This window comes from Netta rufina (assembly GCF_964035555.1).
Source record: "Netta rufina genome assembly, chromosome: 20".
Classification (NCBI taxonomy): domain Eukaryota; kingdom Metazoa; phylum Chordata; class Aves; order Anseriformes; family Anatidae; genus Netta; species Netta rufina.
In genome coordinates this window covers 10,486,733-10,504,389 of record NC_140144.1, presented here as the reverse complement: position 1 = coordinate 10,504,389, position 17,657 = coordinate 10,486,733, and the positions used below count along the sequence as shown (strand labels likewise).

Genomic DNA, 17,657 nt, shown 5'->3' with positions numbered 1-17,657 from the left:
CTTAGGCTCTTACCCAGATAAGTCATTCTCTATCACCATTTTCTGTAGCCCCGCAGAGATGCTGTTGCCAGCGTTAGGAGTGGATGCAGTGTGATCGGCTGTGACCGAGACCTGCACGCAGGCTGGGTTACTGAGCGCCGAGTTGACATCCCTCAGGATCCGAGGCAGAGGCCCAAGTTTTGTTGCAGTGCCCTGGTAGAAAAAGAGAGCAGGATTACTGCCTGCATCTTGTGTTTCTGCTAGAGAGCTGTGGGTTCTGCCAGTTGCTGGACAGTCTCCTCAGTGAATCGTTAGCAACATTAATTTTCCCCATAATTTAACTCCACTGGCTGTCCCAGACGTGGCTTCAGAAACCATTCGCTGCTGCGGGGCAGAAGGCAGCAAGCATGCTTAGCATAGTTCAGACGCCGAAGACAGCTGCGGCCAAGCCTGGTCCAGGTCTCCTGACAGAAATCCTTTTCATTAAAAATTAACCATTTGAATCTGCTGGAAAAAGACAGAAGGGGCTGGTGTTCAGCAGCTCTGCCTTCTCATCCCAGCAGCCCCTCCATGCTCACCCCCCAGAGATGAAGAGCAGAGGGGGAAAGTGACACTCACCTGCCCCCAAGCAGGACAAGAAGCAGCACAGGGAAGGCTGGGGAAGTGCTGAGGGTTAGTACCAGCGGTGCTGTGCACCCACACAGCTAATGAATGGGTATGGGCTGCACAAGGGGGAAGTGTGCACTGTGCTGGGCCCCAGTGCCCAGCGCTGTCCAACCGTGCTTCCCTCCAAGTCCCCGTGAGCCCCCCGTACCTGCTCCAGCTGAGAAATGACTTCCCAGAGCAGCGAGTGCAAAGTGGACAGCTCCCGGCCCAGGTCAATGTAGCCTTCAAAGCCAGCTGTGTTTGAGATGGTTTCTGGATTGGAAATCTCCAGGAGAAATCTCTGCATGTTAGTCCATTCGTGCTCCAGGAACTGATTCATGAAGGACATGTATTCCTCTTTGCTGCCAAACCTATCAAGACAGCAACAGAAATGTCAGCTAAACCTGTAAACAGAGGTGCAGCGAGCAGAAGGAGCAGGTACATACACACGTCAGAATGGCAGAGCCTTTCTGTGGCATCTGAACCCTTTCAGAGCCTTTGGGATCACTGGGTGGCTAACAAGCAGCTGGCACCTCACTGAACATGAAACCAAAATTAACTCCAGCCTAATCCAGCTAAGCCCTCATCAGCATGGGACCTCAGCAGCAGAAATGGAGGTGAAAGCTACAGAAATGAAGCTGTTCTTGGTGATGGGGTGTATCTTACTGCTGGTACAGCCTCTGGAAATAAGATGCATCACTGGAAATGAGGAAATCAAAACAACCGAGCCCACTCAGCTGAGGTGCAGTGAACGATGGCTGTGGGAGTCCCACGCTCTCCCCCACATTCCAGGCCCTGAAGCTGGCCGCAGCCACACGCTTGACTAATGTCAGCTTAGTTAGAGGTTCCTTCCTGTGAAGTGCTGAAGATCTGGAAACCCTTTAGTTAGGGATTGGTCAGGAATATGGAGAATTTCTGTCACCTCAGGTAACACTTGTTTGCCTTCCACCTGCAGTTGTGTGCATGCGCGTGCACTCCTGGCTGCGCGTGCGTACACTGAGCTGGTTTCCAAATCTGAGGAGCTTTAGAAGGAAACTGCCCATTCATGTTTTGGAAAGCTCACCGTTCTGTTATCAGAGCTCAGGATAAGTAGCTCAGAGCTGCAGCCAGTGGAAAGATTTTCAGAAATCTCTTGCTTTGTTTCCATCAAACCTATGGGCTTAGAACTTGATAGTGTCCCCATCCTCTTCTCCTGCCATCCCCGTTCAAATAACCCTGCTGTCTTAGCAGGGAAGGGCCCAGAGCTCCTGGGAGGGACAGAACGGCTCCAGAGCTACACACACCACTGCTGCTGTGCGGGTTCTGGCCCTGCTGGTGCCGCTGACGGGAGGCAGAGCTGATGCCATCAGCCTCTCCCAACACAGCGATCACGGGACTCATTTCCTGGCTGTGCCTGGGTGTTCCCGCTGCGACCCAGCCCTCTCTGTGTGGTCAGAGCAGCCTGTTTTCCTGCTCGTAAAACACGTGCTGTTTTGGAAACTTCACTGATCTCTCTGACCTAACAGCGAGGGAATGGGTCCCAGAGAGAGACGGGGGAAAAACACAACAGGAAACAAGCAGGCCCTTTCCATCCAGGGAAGGAGCGGCCAGCGTGGGACCTCCCTTCCCCTTCTCCAGAGCTTTCCCCTCCCGCTGCTGCAGCCCCACTTACTTGGCGAAGTTGGCGAGGTTCTGGGTGACCTTGGCGATGAGGGTCAAAGTGCGCGCAGTGCGGTCGTCCGGGTACTCCTGCAGGAGACTGAAGAGGGAAGGGGACATGATAGCTGGGCACAGGAACCGCAGGAACAAGGAGGCACTGATCAGTCGCTCGCTGATGTCTGGGCGGCCGCGGTTGCTGCATTCTTGTCTCCACGAGGCGAAAACTTCCTTGAGCTCCCTTGGGAAGACACTGAAATGACAGAAGGACATGCAGGGATGGTGAAGTTCAAGGCCAAGGTGTTTGAAGTGCCACAAAGCAGTGAGAAGCATGGTGTGTAGCAGCCACGTGGTGTGACGCCCTGACCTGCACCAAGGCAGAGTCCTCTCACCCTGCTGATACACAGCAGCACTGCCACCCTCACCAGCCACAGGCTCCTCTTTTCCCTGCAGTGCCCATCAGGAGACTCAAACCAGACAGACAAGAAGCATAGCCCAAACCCCTGACAACTGGGAAGCCAGAGATACGGAACGAGCCGTGCAAAGCAGCTCACCACCACGTGAGGTGAACCACCGGGGGTACTGGGGTCACCAGCACACCTGGTGCTCGGCTGTACGAATTGCAGTGCTCCTGGGCTAGCTCCTGGACCAAATCCCATGGGGATGAGGGCAAATGCAGAGCCCCACGGGAGTCACTCTGGTTTCACAACCGCACTGAGCCCCGCCAGGCTTCCCAAGGCCCCAGAATTGCCCTGTGCCCTGCAGATGCCCGTTGCAGCAGCCCTTATCGCCGCAGACCCGGCTGCCTGCTCTCCTCCCAGCTCCCTGCTCCCACCTTATCCTGTTCCCAGCACGGGTTATTTGTTCAGCTGGATCCTCCCACGCGGGAGCAGGCTGACAATGAGTCCCCAGTGGCCACCAAGTCCCTGGTACCGGCCCTTTCCCTCCGCCCCAGAGCCTGCTCTGGCCACGGCCACCGTCTTTGTCTGCAAGTCAGAGCTGCTCACCTCCAGAGCTGGATGGTTTAACAGCAGACCGAGGAGGGGGCAGCCTCCATTTTAGGCCATAAATCTCCTTACCAAACAGCCATTTCGCAGGACGGTTTGCCAGTTTTGCTGCAGGGACTACGTGGGGTGAGCAAAGCAACATGAGCTGGCTTCCCACAGCCTGTGCCCCTCTCGGGGCCTGACTGCCCTGCGCCTGCCCCTCACCCCTGTTGGGAAGAGAAAGCCGCGCTGCCAGAGCCCATCCTGCTGCCCTCACATCGGGCTGCCACTGCCACCACCCAGCCGTGCCAGGAGCAGGAGGGAGGCCCCGAACTGCACCAGCCTCAGGGCAAAGCCCCCGGCTGTGCCCCTGCCCCGCTGAGCACCACAGCGGCACGGCCCCGGCCACAGGCACCTGCCCAGCCCCGTGCTGTACCCATAACACTAACCAAAGCCTTTGGCTGGGAAGGTTCTCCTCTGTCTTTGGCTCGATCCACACAATTGGACAAAGCCCTTTGACTTCACGGTATTTGCCCAGAAACAGGAGAATCCTTTAAGCAATTTAAGGCTTGAGTGATCAGGACAGGTTGCAGTTACTGGAAGTAGCCCCCTGAACACGCACGCACCGGCTGCGCGCAGCCCGCGAGCACCGCTCGCTGCCACAGGCTGGGAGACCATAAAAGTTTAATTGTGGAGCAGCGGATGGGGTTCAGTTAGCCAGCTTTATGTGACAAACGGGCCAGTAATTCATTCCCCAACTTTCCAGTAACGAGCTTCCACATGCTGAAATTCTGCTTACGCTGAAACTTTCCAGATGTCCAAATTATGTCATAATTATAACAATTTTCAGTTATTGTAAACCTCTTTCCTCTCTCTGACTCTCTCCGGCAGATGAGCATGCACACTCTGGCACTCTATTTAAAGCAAGACTGTTAGCTGTCAGGGTACCTTGGCCAAGCCGGAGCACTCATCATCAGCCCAATTAATCCCCAAGAACTGCTGAGCACAAAGGCGAGAGGGAACTGCTCGGAGCAGCAGCTCCGTTGCTCCAACCTTCCTCCGAAAGGCAGGGCCGGAGGAACAAACTTCCCGTGCACTCGTGACTTTCCTTGGGTCACTTTCCAAGGCTATTTTTAGACTTACCTTTTCGTGCTGCTCTGGGTATTCTGGGGAAAACACTAATTTGAACAATTATTATCCACTGGTGACTAAAAGCAGTGGATTCCTCCTGGGAGAGCACAACTCCTGAGTCAGAGAATTATTAATTGGCTCAGGATGAGATACAGGCTACCTCCAACAAAATCTGCCCTTTTGCTTATTCGTAGTAGATAAAGGAAGTCAGAGTGAGCCTCTCGCTGCTTGGTCTCTCGCTGAGCAACATCAGGAGAAGCAATTCCCTTCCTTCCTGGCCTTGCAAGACAGCACACTCCGAATCCTGGGAGACCACATCTAATGAGTTTTCAGACCTTAATACAACAGCTGGGGTAGGGGAGAAAATGAGAAGTTTTTACTGTCAGAGACTTCCTTCCTCCAAAATGAGCCTTAGTTGATGTTTGGCAACAACAGTGTTGCTACAAAATACAATAATAAAAGCTAAGCCTGGACTTTTAACCAGGAAGACTGCAAATCCAGCAGTAATAATATTTTTTTTCTGTCAGGACAAGAATCTCCTGGTCTGCTAGCAAGAAGCAGGAAGAAAACATTTTTATTGCTCAAGGTAATAAGGTCACCAGCTCAATTCTTCCTGTTCCTTGCAGGCACCAGCTGTAACAGACCTGAGGACGGGACAGCGGGCACCAGCACGGCCACCTCCAGCACAGGACACCAGACACCCACTGCCTCCCCCCAGGCGATTTTGCATATCGAGGCCTGTCCCAGCTCAGTGCCAGAACCTTTACCCTGAGCGCAGTCGGCGAGGACATGCCTCCAACTGCATACCAGGCCTTGGGCCAAGGAGGCAGGGAGCTCCCCACGGCCGCCCTGAGCACCAGGAGAGAGTGGGGTTAACCTGGAGGAATGCGGGACGTGGAGCCAAACGGCCCCGAGCAGCAGCAGCAGCGCCCAGGGCTCTCCCCCCACGGCTCCCACAAGCTGCGGAGGAACTCAGCCTGAGGACGGGCTGATGCTCCACCTCTGCCCTGCAGCTGAAGGCACTGACCAGTAGGAGTTGATGATTTTGCAGAAGGCCAGCTCGCAGCACATCTTCAGGTTGCTCTGATGCTCGGGAAGGTCCGACGACGAACACTTACTGGGATCCACCTCACAGTTTTCATCTGATTCGTACAGAGCCTTGATGAATTCCCCTGGAAAACAGGCAGTCAGTGACGGGTTTTGGAGATGCAGTCAGCAAGCAAGGCAGCCCCTGAGCCCCTGCACCGAGCAGCTGCCCCGTGCCCCATTGCGCTGACCCAGCAGCGTAGTTCCTGCAGTAAGGCCCTGTCAGGCCTCTGCGCTGCTGCTCCCCAGCTGCCCTGCCAAAAGGCCGGGCAGTATTAATTAAATTAAAATTGAATGAATTAATTAAAGTATTTCTGTGAGTTTCTCTGCACTCCTGCTGGCTGCTTGGACACCCCTCACGCTGGCGGGCTCACACCCAGGGCTTTGCCAGCAGCTCTCGTGCCACCCCCGGGTGCCACGGGCACAGAGCAGCGCAGCGTGGGCTGGGGGTGCTCCCCACTGCGGCACGTGTCCGTCTGTCAGGGGCATGTGTCCGTCCGTCAGGAAGGGCAGCTGTCTGTCCGGCTGCACACCGCAGGCAGGGGAGGCTCGGGGAGGGGATGGCGGGGAGCAGGAGGGCCTCGCACAGGGACCTGTGGGGCTGGGTGATGCCCTGGGGCAAGGTTTGCTTTGGTTATCTCATCATTCCTTTTGGTTTGCTCATCTCCCAGCTCCTGACCGGCCTGGACTTTCCCATCCTGCTTTTGTCCACCCCAGTCTGCATTCCTCCCCCTCCACTGCCCAAACAGATTTTAATTATGTCCCGGAGAGCCTCTCCAATGTATTTTCAGCTCTGCCAGGGAACTCTGGAGCCTCTCTGCTTGCCTGCAGGTGCTGCCTGCTGTTATTACCCGGCCCTATTACTCGGTTGTGCTGCATGGTTTGAAGGGAAGCACTACGCTGCATTGTGCTGCCTCGTGACACGGAGATGAATCATTTCATGACAAAAGGGCCACGCAGGATCCGTGCCCCAAACAACTCGCGGGGACTGCGGGCTCCCCGGTACGAGATGGAGCTGGCTCAGCAGCGAGCCCTGAAAGGGGAGCGTTATGGAACTCCCTGCCTTCATTAATCTCCTGGCTTTTTAGAAATTTTGTGAGGTAATCTACTTACAGGCCTGCCTTCGACCAGAAGGCATTACAAGGCAGAAATAAGTAACAGCCCCTCTCCTCTCAGATCGCTGTTACCTCAGTCAAGTACTTACACTTTCTTCGGTCCTTGTTAAAATTACACAGATCCACTAATAGGAACCTAACGCACTGAAAAACGAGCAGGTCGATAGGAGCACCGCTCATCCTACTGCAAGGACATGCATCAAACCCAGCTGCCTTCGCCGAGTGCACGCCGCAGAGGCAGCCCCCCCGGGCTGGGCTGTGCTGGCTGCAGGCAGCAGCGCCGCGATTCCTTCCTGACCTGCCCAGAAGCGGAACCTCTCATTATTTTCATTTGCATCGGGAGAAATATTTTTGGAGCCATAAGCGTAGCCAGCCCTTTCAAAAAAGCACCGGGAGGGTTCCCAGCGCCATCAGGGAGGCGACTCTCATCACTGCAATTTGGGAGATTTCATCTGACTGCTGCGAGCAACGGGGGGAGCGTCTCCGGCTGGGGCTGTGCAATCAGGGGAGGGATTCAATCAGCCGCCGTGACACTGCCAGAGCCCAGACAGAAGCCTTGGCAGGATGGCAGGATGGCCACCGGGGCTCAGCTGTGGCCCCGCACCGCGTGGAGCACCCGGCAGCCCCCCGAAGAGCCCCACCAACCCTCTGTACCTACCTAAGGCATCTTGCAAGTATTTCTGCCCCACCAGCTTCAGGTATTCTTCGATTGCTTTGGTGGCTAGTGTGTTCTCCCTGAAAATGAGATGCTCATTCTCACCACAGCGATCAACTTCAGACATCATCAGGTCAGTCAAGAAATCCTGGAAAGCAAAGCCCACGGTGGGTCACCAGGTCAGCAGGTCCCTGTGCGCAGCAGGGCAGGCAGCTCTCCCCTGTGCCCGCTGCACCGCCGCCAGCCTGACTTCCCTCCTGCTTCTCCGACCCTCGCAGAGAAGAGAGGAGAAATCAATCTCTGGGGAGTTTCAACTTTTGCACCCCAAAATGATCCATTCCACGCCCGCACCGCATTTGTCCCCGCATCAGTGACAGCTTTCAGGGGGGGCTCATCTCAGCCTCACGTTTTGGGTGTGAAATCTTTTCTCCGCTGCTCAGTGTGGCCACATCGCTATCCAGCTGCACGGGGTGCCAAAGGGGGGCATGCCCAATGTCACGGGCTGTGCCCCATGGCTGGGAATTGAGCCCGTAAAAGGCATCACGACGCTCCCATGTCCCATTTCCTCAGTATTCATGGGAATAAACAGCACTGCTACAGCGCTCATTTTGGGCACATTTGGGGTCTGATGTGCACAGAGCCAAAAACCAGGCGATTTTGTAATCTGTGCCGCACAGCAATGGGAGGGGTGAGCAGCACAGCTGCCCTGTGCACCAGCCCGGGCTTTGAATTGCAAATGCTGACAGAAAACCAGCACTTAAGAGTGAGCTCGGTGTCGGTGTTAACTGCTCGGAGCGGGTCCCGCAGTTCCCCGTGCATTCTGCTCAAAATCCACTGCGTGGTGTGAGGCGCAGCGCCGCAGCTCACGCTAATGCAGGCGAGATGCTGTCCAGCTCCTCGTGCTAATACATATTCAGCTCCTGTTCTCCGCGCTGCTAATGGGAAAATCGGCTGCTGAGCCAGGGGCTGGGCTGGACGACCTCCTCCCAGCCGGCACCGCTCGCCTCGATGGCAGAGGGAGAGCGGGCTGCGGGCACCCTGCAAGCCCTGAGCACCGAACCTCGCACTGAGTCCCCGTGCAGGAGACAGCGATGTCGACACACGGCTTCACTGCCATAACCGAGGGCACCTTTCTTACACCACCCTCCTCTCAAACCCAATAATCTGCTCGGTAATAACCCTTCGCTAAGGAATTCCCCTTCATTTGTCAGAGCGCACAAGCTGTAACCCACTGCTGGGCGCGGGCAGCAAGAGCACCTGGAGCTGCTGTGTGGAGGTGTGGGCCCTGCCCTCGCCATCCCCACGCAGCTCCCCGAGCCCCCGAAGCACCGCAGCCACGGCTCAGTGGGCTCCAAACCCCTTGGGAGACACGGGGACACCCCGGTGCCATACCCTGCCAGGGCGTTTGCGAGAGAGGCACTTGCTCCATCTGCCACAGGGGTGCCCTGGAAACCTCAGGCTCACGCTGAGACCCCCTCCTGGCTCATCCCAGCACCAAACCAGTGACCTTCAGCCCTTTGTTACTGGGTTTCTGTCCCAGACGAAGGATGCCCAGGCTGCAGACAGGTTCCCCTGCCATCCAGGAACGGGCTGGGGGCTTGGCAGGCTGGCAGCCTGGAAGGTGGCGGCAGCAAGACCGCCGTGCTGCCGCCACGTTCCCAGAAGAGCCTCCAAAAGCCCAGAGAAGCAGCTCTTGAAGATGTCACTTGCATTATTTCTTTGAGCAGGAGACCGCCCTCCCTGCAGCCCGCTCTGCCTGCGGCGCGCTGGCAGCTGCAGAGGCACGAGTCCCTCCTGGAAGCCAAGCACGCGCCTCCCGCCACGATTTTCTCTCATTTTGCCTCCTTTATCAGCCAAGCTGGAATGAAACTCTAAACCCCCGCTCAAATCCCTTTAGCTGCTATCTGGGTACCTCCATCACCTTTATCTTCCCGGGTCTCTCCCAGTGTGCGTTTCAATTCCAAGCCCCAGCTCAGGATGACACAAGGTGCTGATTCTTAATTAGCAGCCGCTGACCTTGGCTTTGCTTGATTCTCTTTCCTGTCACTTTCCCAACATACTAATTATCTCCCAACACCGGGTTTTACAGCTCCTCTTACCACGGGTTAGGTTTTTCCTCTCCCTGTCAGCTGCGGACCCGTGCTGCCTCCCCCCACTGACCACATGCATGGCTGCAGGGCTGGGGTGGGACATGGGGACATAGGGACATGGGGATACAGGGACATAGGGACGTGGGGACATGGGGACGTGGTGCCAGCAGGGCTGCCAAGCTGCGGAGACCCAGGTGCCAGGCTCTAGCCAGCAGCCAGGTGAATTCTGACGATTTTAGCCAAGCTGCAGAATTTACTAGAACTAAAAACGGGGCAAAATTCCAGCTGTGTGACTCGGCACGGAGCCAGGGCAGCTCCCTCTGACCCCCCCCGTGGCAGTCCCCGTCCCATACAGCCATGGGCCTCGTGGCCCTGTCCCCGGGCCACCCTCCAGGCCTCGCCTTCCCTCACACTGAATCCGCAGCAGCTCCGGAGCTCCCGAGCACAGCAGCCAGCACTGGGAAGACACAAAGGGAATGCAAATAGTTGTCGGATCCCTCCGGGGGCTTCGTTCACCCACATACACGGCTCTGAATAAAACGCAATAACTAAAGCCAATAAAACTCCCTGTTTCCGAGCAGCAGAGATCAGCGGGGGGCTGTTTTTAGTTAGGGCCCCTGGCAATGGAAGAAAATAAGATGCTTTATTTCATTACATCCGAGTTGAGAGGGGAAGGAAGAGGTCTATGGTAAAAATTAAGGGCTGTAGCTGCGCTCCTCAGGCTTGCTCCCGTGTTTATTTTAAGGAAATTTGCTTCAGTCTGGACACCGCTGAACCCGTGCAGCTCCTGCATAACTAAAGAAACGCCGAGCGTGGCCTCCCAGCGCTTCTTCCAGGAACCCAGGCAGGAGGCACTGCAGCACGGCTGGGGCTGCTGCTGCAGGCCTGCCACGGGCACCAGCACGGCTCTGGCTGCCGCAGAGGCAGCCCCACAGCAGCGCTGGTCCCAGCTCCAAGGTCAAGGCTCAAAGACCCCACCTGGAGGTCGCCTCCCCTCGCCCCGCGCCGCCCTGCAGCCTCACCGCACCCTGCCCCAAAGCACCGGTGGGGCCGGGTTTGCTCCACGTGCCCGGCTGCTTTTCATGTTCCTCCATCCTCCAGCCCTGCGGTGTAGCCTGAAAACATTTCTGTTGTCCCCTGGGGGGAGCTTCGGGTGCTGCTTCTGCTGCCCCAGCTGGGTGGATCCTCCCTCGTGGGCTGGAAACCTGCCCCAGCCCCGTCCCCGGCCCTCCCGCAGGCAATCGGGGCTGGGTGACTGCATTTGGGGCCGTGTGACTATCAGCTCGGTGCTGCCTGGGGACACCAAACCTCTGCCCGAGGAGGCTGGAAGGAGCCAACAGGCAGAGCAGCCGTCCCAGAGGTGGCCTGAGCCTGGAAAGGCTCGCTGAAGGTGAAGGCCACGCGTGTAAAACCAACAGCTGCTCGCGGGAACAGCCCTTCGCTGCCCTGTCACCAGGGCCAAGCGGTGCCAAGAGCCTGCCGAGGGCTCCGTGCAGGTTGTGCAGGACGGGCAGCGCAGCTCGCCACACGGGGAAGGTCCCTGCAGCCCCACGGGCAGGGCAGAAGGGGGCCAGCAGCACCTCTGTGTAGGGATGCTGCTCCTCTGCAGTCTGAGGGGCGACTGATTGGGGAAAGGAGGTTCCCCCCATCGCAAGCCTGATTAATAGGATTGCCTTATCCTTAAGAGGATTGGGTTGATGAAGGTAATAAGATTACTGCTGGTTTCAAAGAGCAGCTGGGCAGGGGTGAAGGAAGCACCAGGAGGCGAAGGGGCTGCAGGCGGGATGAGTGTGGGACACATCTAAGTGCCAGTGGCCAAGGAGAGAGGGGGACAGGGGAAGATGTGCTCTTAAATCTGACCGAAAGCTTTTTAGCTGGATTGTGGCTGCTACGAAGTATTATTAGAGAGAGAAATTCTCTGTGGGGGACAACAAAGCTGCTGCCAGCATCACCCAGGCGTGCAGCACCCTGCCTGGCTCTGGAGGGGTACCCTGGAGGGGACCCGAGCCCTGTGCTGTGCTGCCCCCCTGTCCCCTGCAGCTCCCTGTGCTGAGCTGAGAGTCTCCAGGAGTGCTCCTGCAGCTGGACAGGCGCTTGCAGACCCTGCACGGTCCCTGCAGCACCCACACAGAGCAGCAAAGCGCCCACGTGGCCAAGGGGAGCGCGGCTGCAGCGGTGCCGGAGCAGAGCAGAGGCTCCAGCAGCCTCACAGGGGCTGGGAATGCATCTGCTGTGAATGCATCTGCTCAGGGGAAGCAAATCCTTGCGGCATAAACAAATAGGGACACATGTTTATCCCTCACTCCATTCACACCGTAATAAATATTTATTTCACGGGAGCAGCTGGTTAGTCAGAGCTTTGTCTGATGCCGGGATTCATCTACCAACCCTCTGGACGAGAACGTTTTTAAAGCGTATTTATGGTCCTGAGCTGAGCTCCAGAAGCTGTGAGGTAGCCCAGGAACAAATCTATACAGGGGAAGTACTCTGCAGACACTGCAGGGCCCGGCAGTCCCACGGGGGAAGGATGCAGCTGCCCCTCCACACCCACATCACACAGCCCACATCAAGCGGGGCTAATGGCAGGGGGAGCACTCCCATGCCACGCACGGCAAGAGAAGTACCTTTAATTATGACTTTGTGTGCTTTGTCTGTGGGTTGCACACACATCAAGCAGTTAAGCATCTCTCCACACCCTCAGAGGTAACATTTCATCAGACGGGAGCACCCAACGAAGGGAGGACGGGTGCTGAGAGCCCGGGTGCCCCTCCTGGCACAGCCCTGCCTCTCCAGGCCCTACAAAGAGAGCAAACACGGCCCCGTGCCGAGGGCTGGGCAGGTTCTGGGTGGCTGTCAGACTTTCCAGTGGGCCGGGGCAGCTCCCCGCCAGGCTGTTTGCACTTTATCAGAAAGCTTTTCCCATTTCTCTCCACCCCGCTGCCTCGGTGGCGGTTCTGGGGTTTCCAGGCGTGCCCTGGTGCACAGCGAGCCCTCGCGCGGCATGGCAGGGATGAAACTTTTCCCTTTCCCAAGCAGAGATCAAAGCAGCCACAGCCTCTGTCTCCAGGGAGGACTCTCTGCCTTCATTTCCCACCTTTTAATCTATTGTGATACAGAAATGAAGCCCAGGATGAGGCAGTATTTAGGGAGAAAAGGAAGCTGCAGCCACTGCCCCGGCCACCCACGCTCCTTTGGGCACAAGGGACCGGCCCTGCCTTGGGCTCTGACGAGCTGCAGGTAACGAGCCCTGGCTGGGGGGGACAGGGGACATGGCCCCACATCCCCCTGAGCCTGTATCCGTACCTACCTGCACCTACTGCATCTGTGGAATAAAGCTGCCTCCTGCCAACACAACCAAACCCCACGGGGGCAGCCCCCAGTTTGCTGCCGGAGCCTTACAGGGTGCGGTGACACCAGCACAGCCCCGCTGTGCCTCACCGCCCCCACGCAGCCTTCCTGGGCACACCCCTGGCACGCAGGCAGTGGGTGGGTGGGTGCTTTCCTCTCCCATTCATGATGATTATTATTATTATTTTTACCTTGCTGCTGTTTTTTTCCTTTCTCCGCTCGCCCAGCCCCTCTGGAAGGCCACGCCGCTCGGCTCCCATGCTCCAGTGACTCCTGCTGCTCTGACAGCTCTCTCAGCCCTGTGCTAATGCTGATGGCAGATGACAGGCGGGGAGAGCAGAAGCTCCATTTTAGGGGACAATTCATCAACTCTGTTTACTGTTTGCTGTGTCCCCTGCGCAGAGCCTCTGGGATCGCAAGCGCTGGCGCAGACACGTGTCTGGAAGCACACTTGCTCTCTCCTCAGCCTCTCCAGCAGCGAGAGGAGAGGAAAAAGCAGGAGCAGTGGCGAGACTCATGGAGATAGAGATCAGGGTGAGGGCCCCTTTTGCACCCAAACACACAGGGTCCTTCCTGGCAGTTTCAATGCAGCCCCAGCGCCGGCAGAGCCGCAGCGAGGGCAGCCCGGGATGCAGCGAGCAGCGGTGCCAGCAGAAGGCAGGGCCGAGCTGAGCAGGCATGCGCCGAGCAGCACAGCCCCACACGCCCGTGATGCTCTCCTGACAACCCCCCGAGCGGGGTTTCGCACACCGTGAGCTGCTTCTGTCCCCTCTGAGTGTCCCAACCCCGTGCTGTGTCCCTTGCTCACACCCTGAGGCCCCGTCCTGGGCTCTGCGAGGCTCCGGGCAGCAACTGGCACTGCCACAGCAGCAGGCCCGGCCTCGCAATCCTCTCAGCGAGCTTTTCCTGCCTTGAACTCGACCAGGAGGCCGAGCACTTCTCTGTACGACAGATGGTAATTAAATCTAATCCGTGAACCCTGCCACGATCCCAGGCAGCAGCGGAGGCTGCAGGGCAAGCGCCGAGCCTCGCAGTTCCCCTCAGGTGAGCAGCTCACAGCTCAGTGCTGTAAGAGGTCTGGAAATCTCCTTCCTCCCCAGTGCCCCACTGCAGAGTTCAGGGAGACGTTAACAGAGGGAACAGTGATGCTCTCACTCCCTCCATCCTGCACGTGGCCACGCTGTGCCACCCAGGGGGATGCAGCAAGGATGCTCTGAGGCAGAGAGGCCCGAGGGGCAGGGAGCTCGGTGCTCGCCTGTGCTCTCCAGTAAGGGCATTTCCAGCTCTGCTCATCTGCCCTCGCTCTCACCAACCAGCCACTACCAGGAGTAACAAATACCTCAGACCCAATAAACTGAATTTCCACCGCTCCCAAACTGGCAGCACCAACCCCGCAGCACGTCCTGCCTGGGAGCACCCCAGAACCCTTCCTGCACTGCTGCCCCCACCACATCTCCCTTCTGAAAGCAGCAGAACAGACCCCCAGGGCGCAGAGCTTGCTCAGAACCAGGCATGCCTGGAGGCTCACTTTGCTCCGAAATTCTCATGGCCCTGCTGGCTCCCGCTTGGTGCCGCAGCGCAGCCGTGGGGAACCTGCTGTGTTTCCACAGGAACGCCCAGCACTGCAGGCTGCTCAGCTTAAGCCAACGTTGCTTACATTTCATCCCCCAAAACTGCCTTCTTGCTTGATGTTTGTGCTGGTTTATAGAGTAAGTCTGGCCCCTGAGCCTCCAGAAGTAGGGAAAAAGGACGTGGGTTGGCATCTTGTGGTCCCACCGACCTCTTTAGTAATTAAGCAATTCACAGTGCACACGCTACCGACTTGTTTGCAATAAAAAGCAAAAATTACAGAGTATTAACGATGGCTGAGCCCCACCAACGTGCTGACTCCCTGCAGCCCAACCCAGGAGCCTGCCCCTGCTCATCTCTCGTGGCAGCGTGCGGATGGCGCAGTCTTACCTTGGCCTTGCCTGTGCTCTGCAGGATGTGCACCAGCGCGGACGCCATCTCCTCTTTGTTCTTCACGCTCAGCGAGGGCTCCAGCACCGAGCACAGCACCATGTAATTGTTAGTGATGTACTCGGCAAACTCCTTGTACATCTCCATGGGGAGGATGCTCATACTCTGGTAGCGTGACTTGATGCGGATCATGGGCCCCGGGGACTTGCCCTTCCCGGGGTTGGGGCTGACCACGGGGTACCATTTCTCCACAAACTGCCGGCCCGTGACGGAGCTGACAGGGATGTTCACCTGTCCGATGAAATTGGTCTTGTCCTTCTTTTTCTTCTTGTCAGTCTCTTTGTATAAGTGCACCGTAATGTTTTTGAGCGATGGGAGGTTATTAAATTCAAAGTGCTCCCCCCAAAAGACATTATCAGTTTTCAATTTACAGGTAGTTCGTGCATAAAGAACGTCATCCAGGCATAATTCACACAAGTACTTCTTCTTAGCTGGCAGGTCCTTGGCTTCAATAATCCATAACTTTAACATATTCTCTACCCTTCTGCTGTTGTCCTAGAAAAAAAAAAGATGCAAAGAAAAAAAGGTCAAGAAAAAAAAGACAACAAAGCCACGCACAACAAAACTGGAGATATGAGTTAATTATTTTGGATGGGCTAAATGAGCACAAGCTTAATTACATTTTATTTTAAGGAAATACTGGCTCTCAGGAATTTGCATAATAATGCTACTTATGTTAATTTTCCAAATATCACCGTGCTCTCCATGTCTGCTGGTGCCAATTAATAAAGGAAACAAGGAAGATAAAACCCATCCAAATCATAAATGTTCCATGTCCAATTCACTGCCAAGAGGACCTCAAAAGAAACCTGGAAGAAAGAACCTCACCGATAACTAATGGCTTGTGCAAAACAAGCTACGTTACAGGTACCACAAAGCCACCTCCCCTCGCAGTCCAGCCTCTTTGCAGCAGCACTGGAGTACATTTTCTGGACTGTACCAGAGCAACAACAAAGGGATCTGAACGCACACTCAGGGATCTCCTCGTCCGTGGCTGGAACACAACCACCTCTGGCATGGGAAGAGGCTTTTGCAAAACTTCACAATATTTTAGGGCACAAGTCCAGAGCATTGAACTAAAACATCAAGAGGAATGATGGGACACAGAGTGAGTCACGCAGTGGACTCATTACAATTCAGAAATAGAGATTTGGCTTGAGATCGTTTAAACAACAATGCAGCAAAGGATACCGCGGCTCTTCAGCGGCTCCCCAGCCATGCTGACCTCGCCCTGGAGGAACATCCAGGGGCATCTGCTGCAGCAGCGACTACAGAGATAAAGCACTCGCAGCTGAACTGCTCCTGGGGCTGCAGTAACCTGTTTTGTCTAGGAGCCCTGACTGAAAGAGCAACCGTGGCTTACCCTGCTCAGCTTCGGAGGCTGGGCAGGAACGTTTCTGCGGGGAGCCCACAATGGGGTACTGTGGGTTCAGGAAGTACACACAGGAACTACACAAGAACACTGAATTCCCGATAGAAATATCAAGTCAGATACTGAGAGTTTATTGTCTACGAACTCAAACAAAGATGGAAAGTTAGCCATCAGCTAATGGCATGTTTCGAGATGAGGGCATCTTTCCAAACGAATTTCCACTGAACACCACATCTCAAAGCCATCCTGACGTGTCCAGCCCTCCCTCACATTCCCAGGACTTTGCTCATGGTGTGATGCTCCAAACCTCACACAGCTCGTTCAGGACATTGCTGGGCTGCTGTGCTCGGAAAGGCACTGGAGTCACTGAGCTGCACGTGCAGGAACACGCTGCTGGGGCAGAAGCCCCCTCTTCCCTCTGCCACTCCCATGCTGACACTGAAGGAAATCTCTTATCCCGACTAGGAGCAATGAGCTCGGACACAGAGGGCTCCTTTAGCAGCCTGCCAGGCCCAGACCTAACCTGTACAGTTATGTGTCTGATGCCAGGGGTGAATTTACAGGATCCCATCATTTGTGTCTTCTCTGATCAGCAGAAAGTGACTTGTTGATGGAGCTCATCAGCTGTGAAATCCTGCAGCTGATTAGTCCTGATCAATCTCTTAGCTAATTCCAGTGCAGAGAGGGAGAAGCAGCTGTAGGCTTTATTTGAGGTACTCCAGTCTTAGTGGGCCATAAAAATACATATTGGGCATCCCTGTGCTCAGTGAAGAAAAGGATTTGTTTCTGGAGATCTCAGACGGGACGGTTTTGCCACCCTCAACTGCCTGTAAAAGCTAAAGCTACATTTCACTACTGCCTCAAAGAATGTGCTGCCGTGTGCCACCTGAATTTCTCCATCACTAGAGCAGACCCTGCAAGTAGTACCAGAGTCAGGGAATGTGGCATGTGAACTTCTGACTATTCAGCCTTGTAACTTTGCTGGCAGCTACTGGCCAGCTGTCCCAGCACTGCTGGGAGCTGGGAAGTCCTACTTGAGTGGCAAGTATCATTAGTAGGGCTGAAGATTCTTCAAGTCTGATCATTTCACAGCAACAGCTGAAGCAGCATGTGCTGAGAAAAGAGGAAAGAAATAATTGGCACTTTCACGTAAATATAATTGTGGAAGAAATGGAAATATGGAAAAAGGCTGACCCACAATTACACTTACTCACTAAAATGACAATACGTCCCCTGCTGCTACTATGCACTGGGCTATAAAATGTAATAACGAGGAACTGAACTACAGCAGAGGCAATTCCTCAAAGCCACTACCTTATTTGGGTGCACGGCACGCCGCAGGTTTTCCATCCATTTATCTCGCTCTGCTGCAGAACGACACGAGAAGCACTTACTTCCTGATGAAGTCGTCACCTACAGGGAAAGGAACAGGATTATGTCTTGACCAGCACACTGCAGACTGTGATACGGGGGAGAGGGGGAGTTAGGAAAGGTGCTAGTGGATTTTTTTCTTTTTTTAAGTAAACAGCTTTACCCAAGCATGAAGCAACAGCCCCTAAGGCTACCAGGAAAACAGGGCAACTCTGTTTGTCACAG

At 55.6% G+C, this 17,657-nt stretch overlaps 1 protein-coding gene across 7 annotated transcripts in view; it reads right to left on the bottom strand.

The window, feature by feature from the left end:
- DAB2IP (DAB2 interacting protein) overlaps positions 1–17,657 on the bottom strand; it is a 123,954-nt gene that overhangs the window by 15,998 nt on the left and 90,299 nt on the right. For all 7 annotated transcript variants that reach the window (XR_014619020.1, XR_014619021.1, XM_084299283.1 and 4 more), the window contains 7 exons: positions 17,376–17,474; positions 14,630–15,184; positions 7,236–7,380; positions 5,404–5,548; positions 2,276–2,512; positions 794–995; positions 14–192 (listed from right to left, as the gene is read on the bottom strand). Coding sequence is in view for 5 of the 7 variants with exons in the window: in XM_084299283.1 (XP_084155409.1) it covers positions 14–192; positions 794–995; positions 2,276–2,512; positions 5,404–5,548; positions 7,236–7,380; positions 14,630–15,184; positions 17,376–17,474 (1,562 nt within the window). In the remaining 2 variants the exon portion in view is untranslated. The remainder of the gene's footprint in view (positions 1–13; positions 193–793; positions 996–2,275; positions 2,513–5,403; positions 5,549–7,235; positions 7,381–14,629; positions 15,185–17,375; positions 17,475–17,657) is intronic.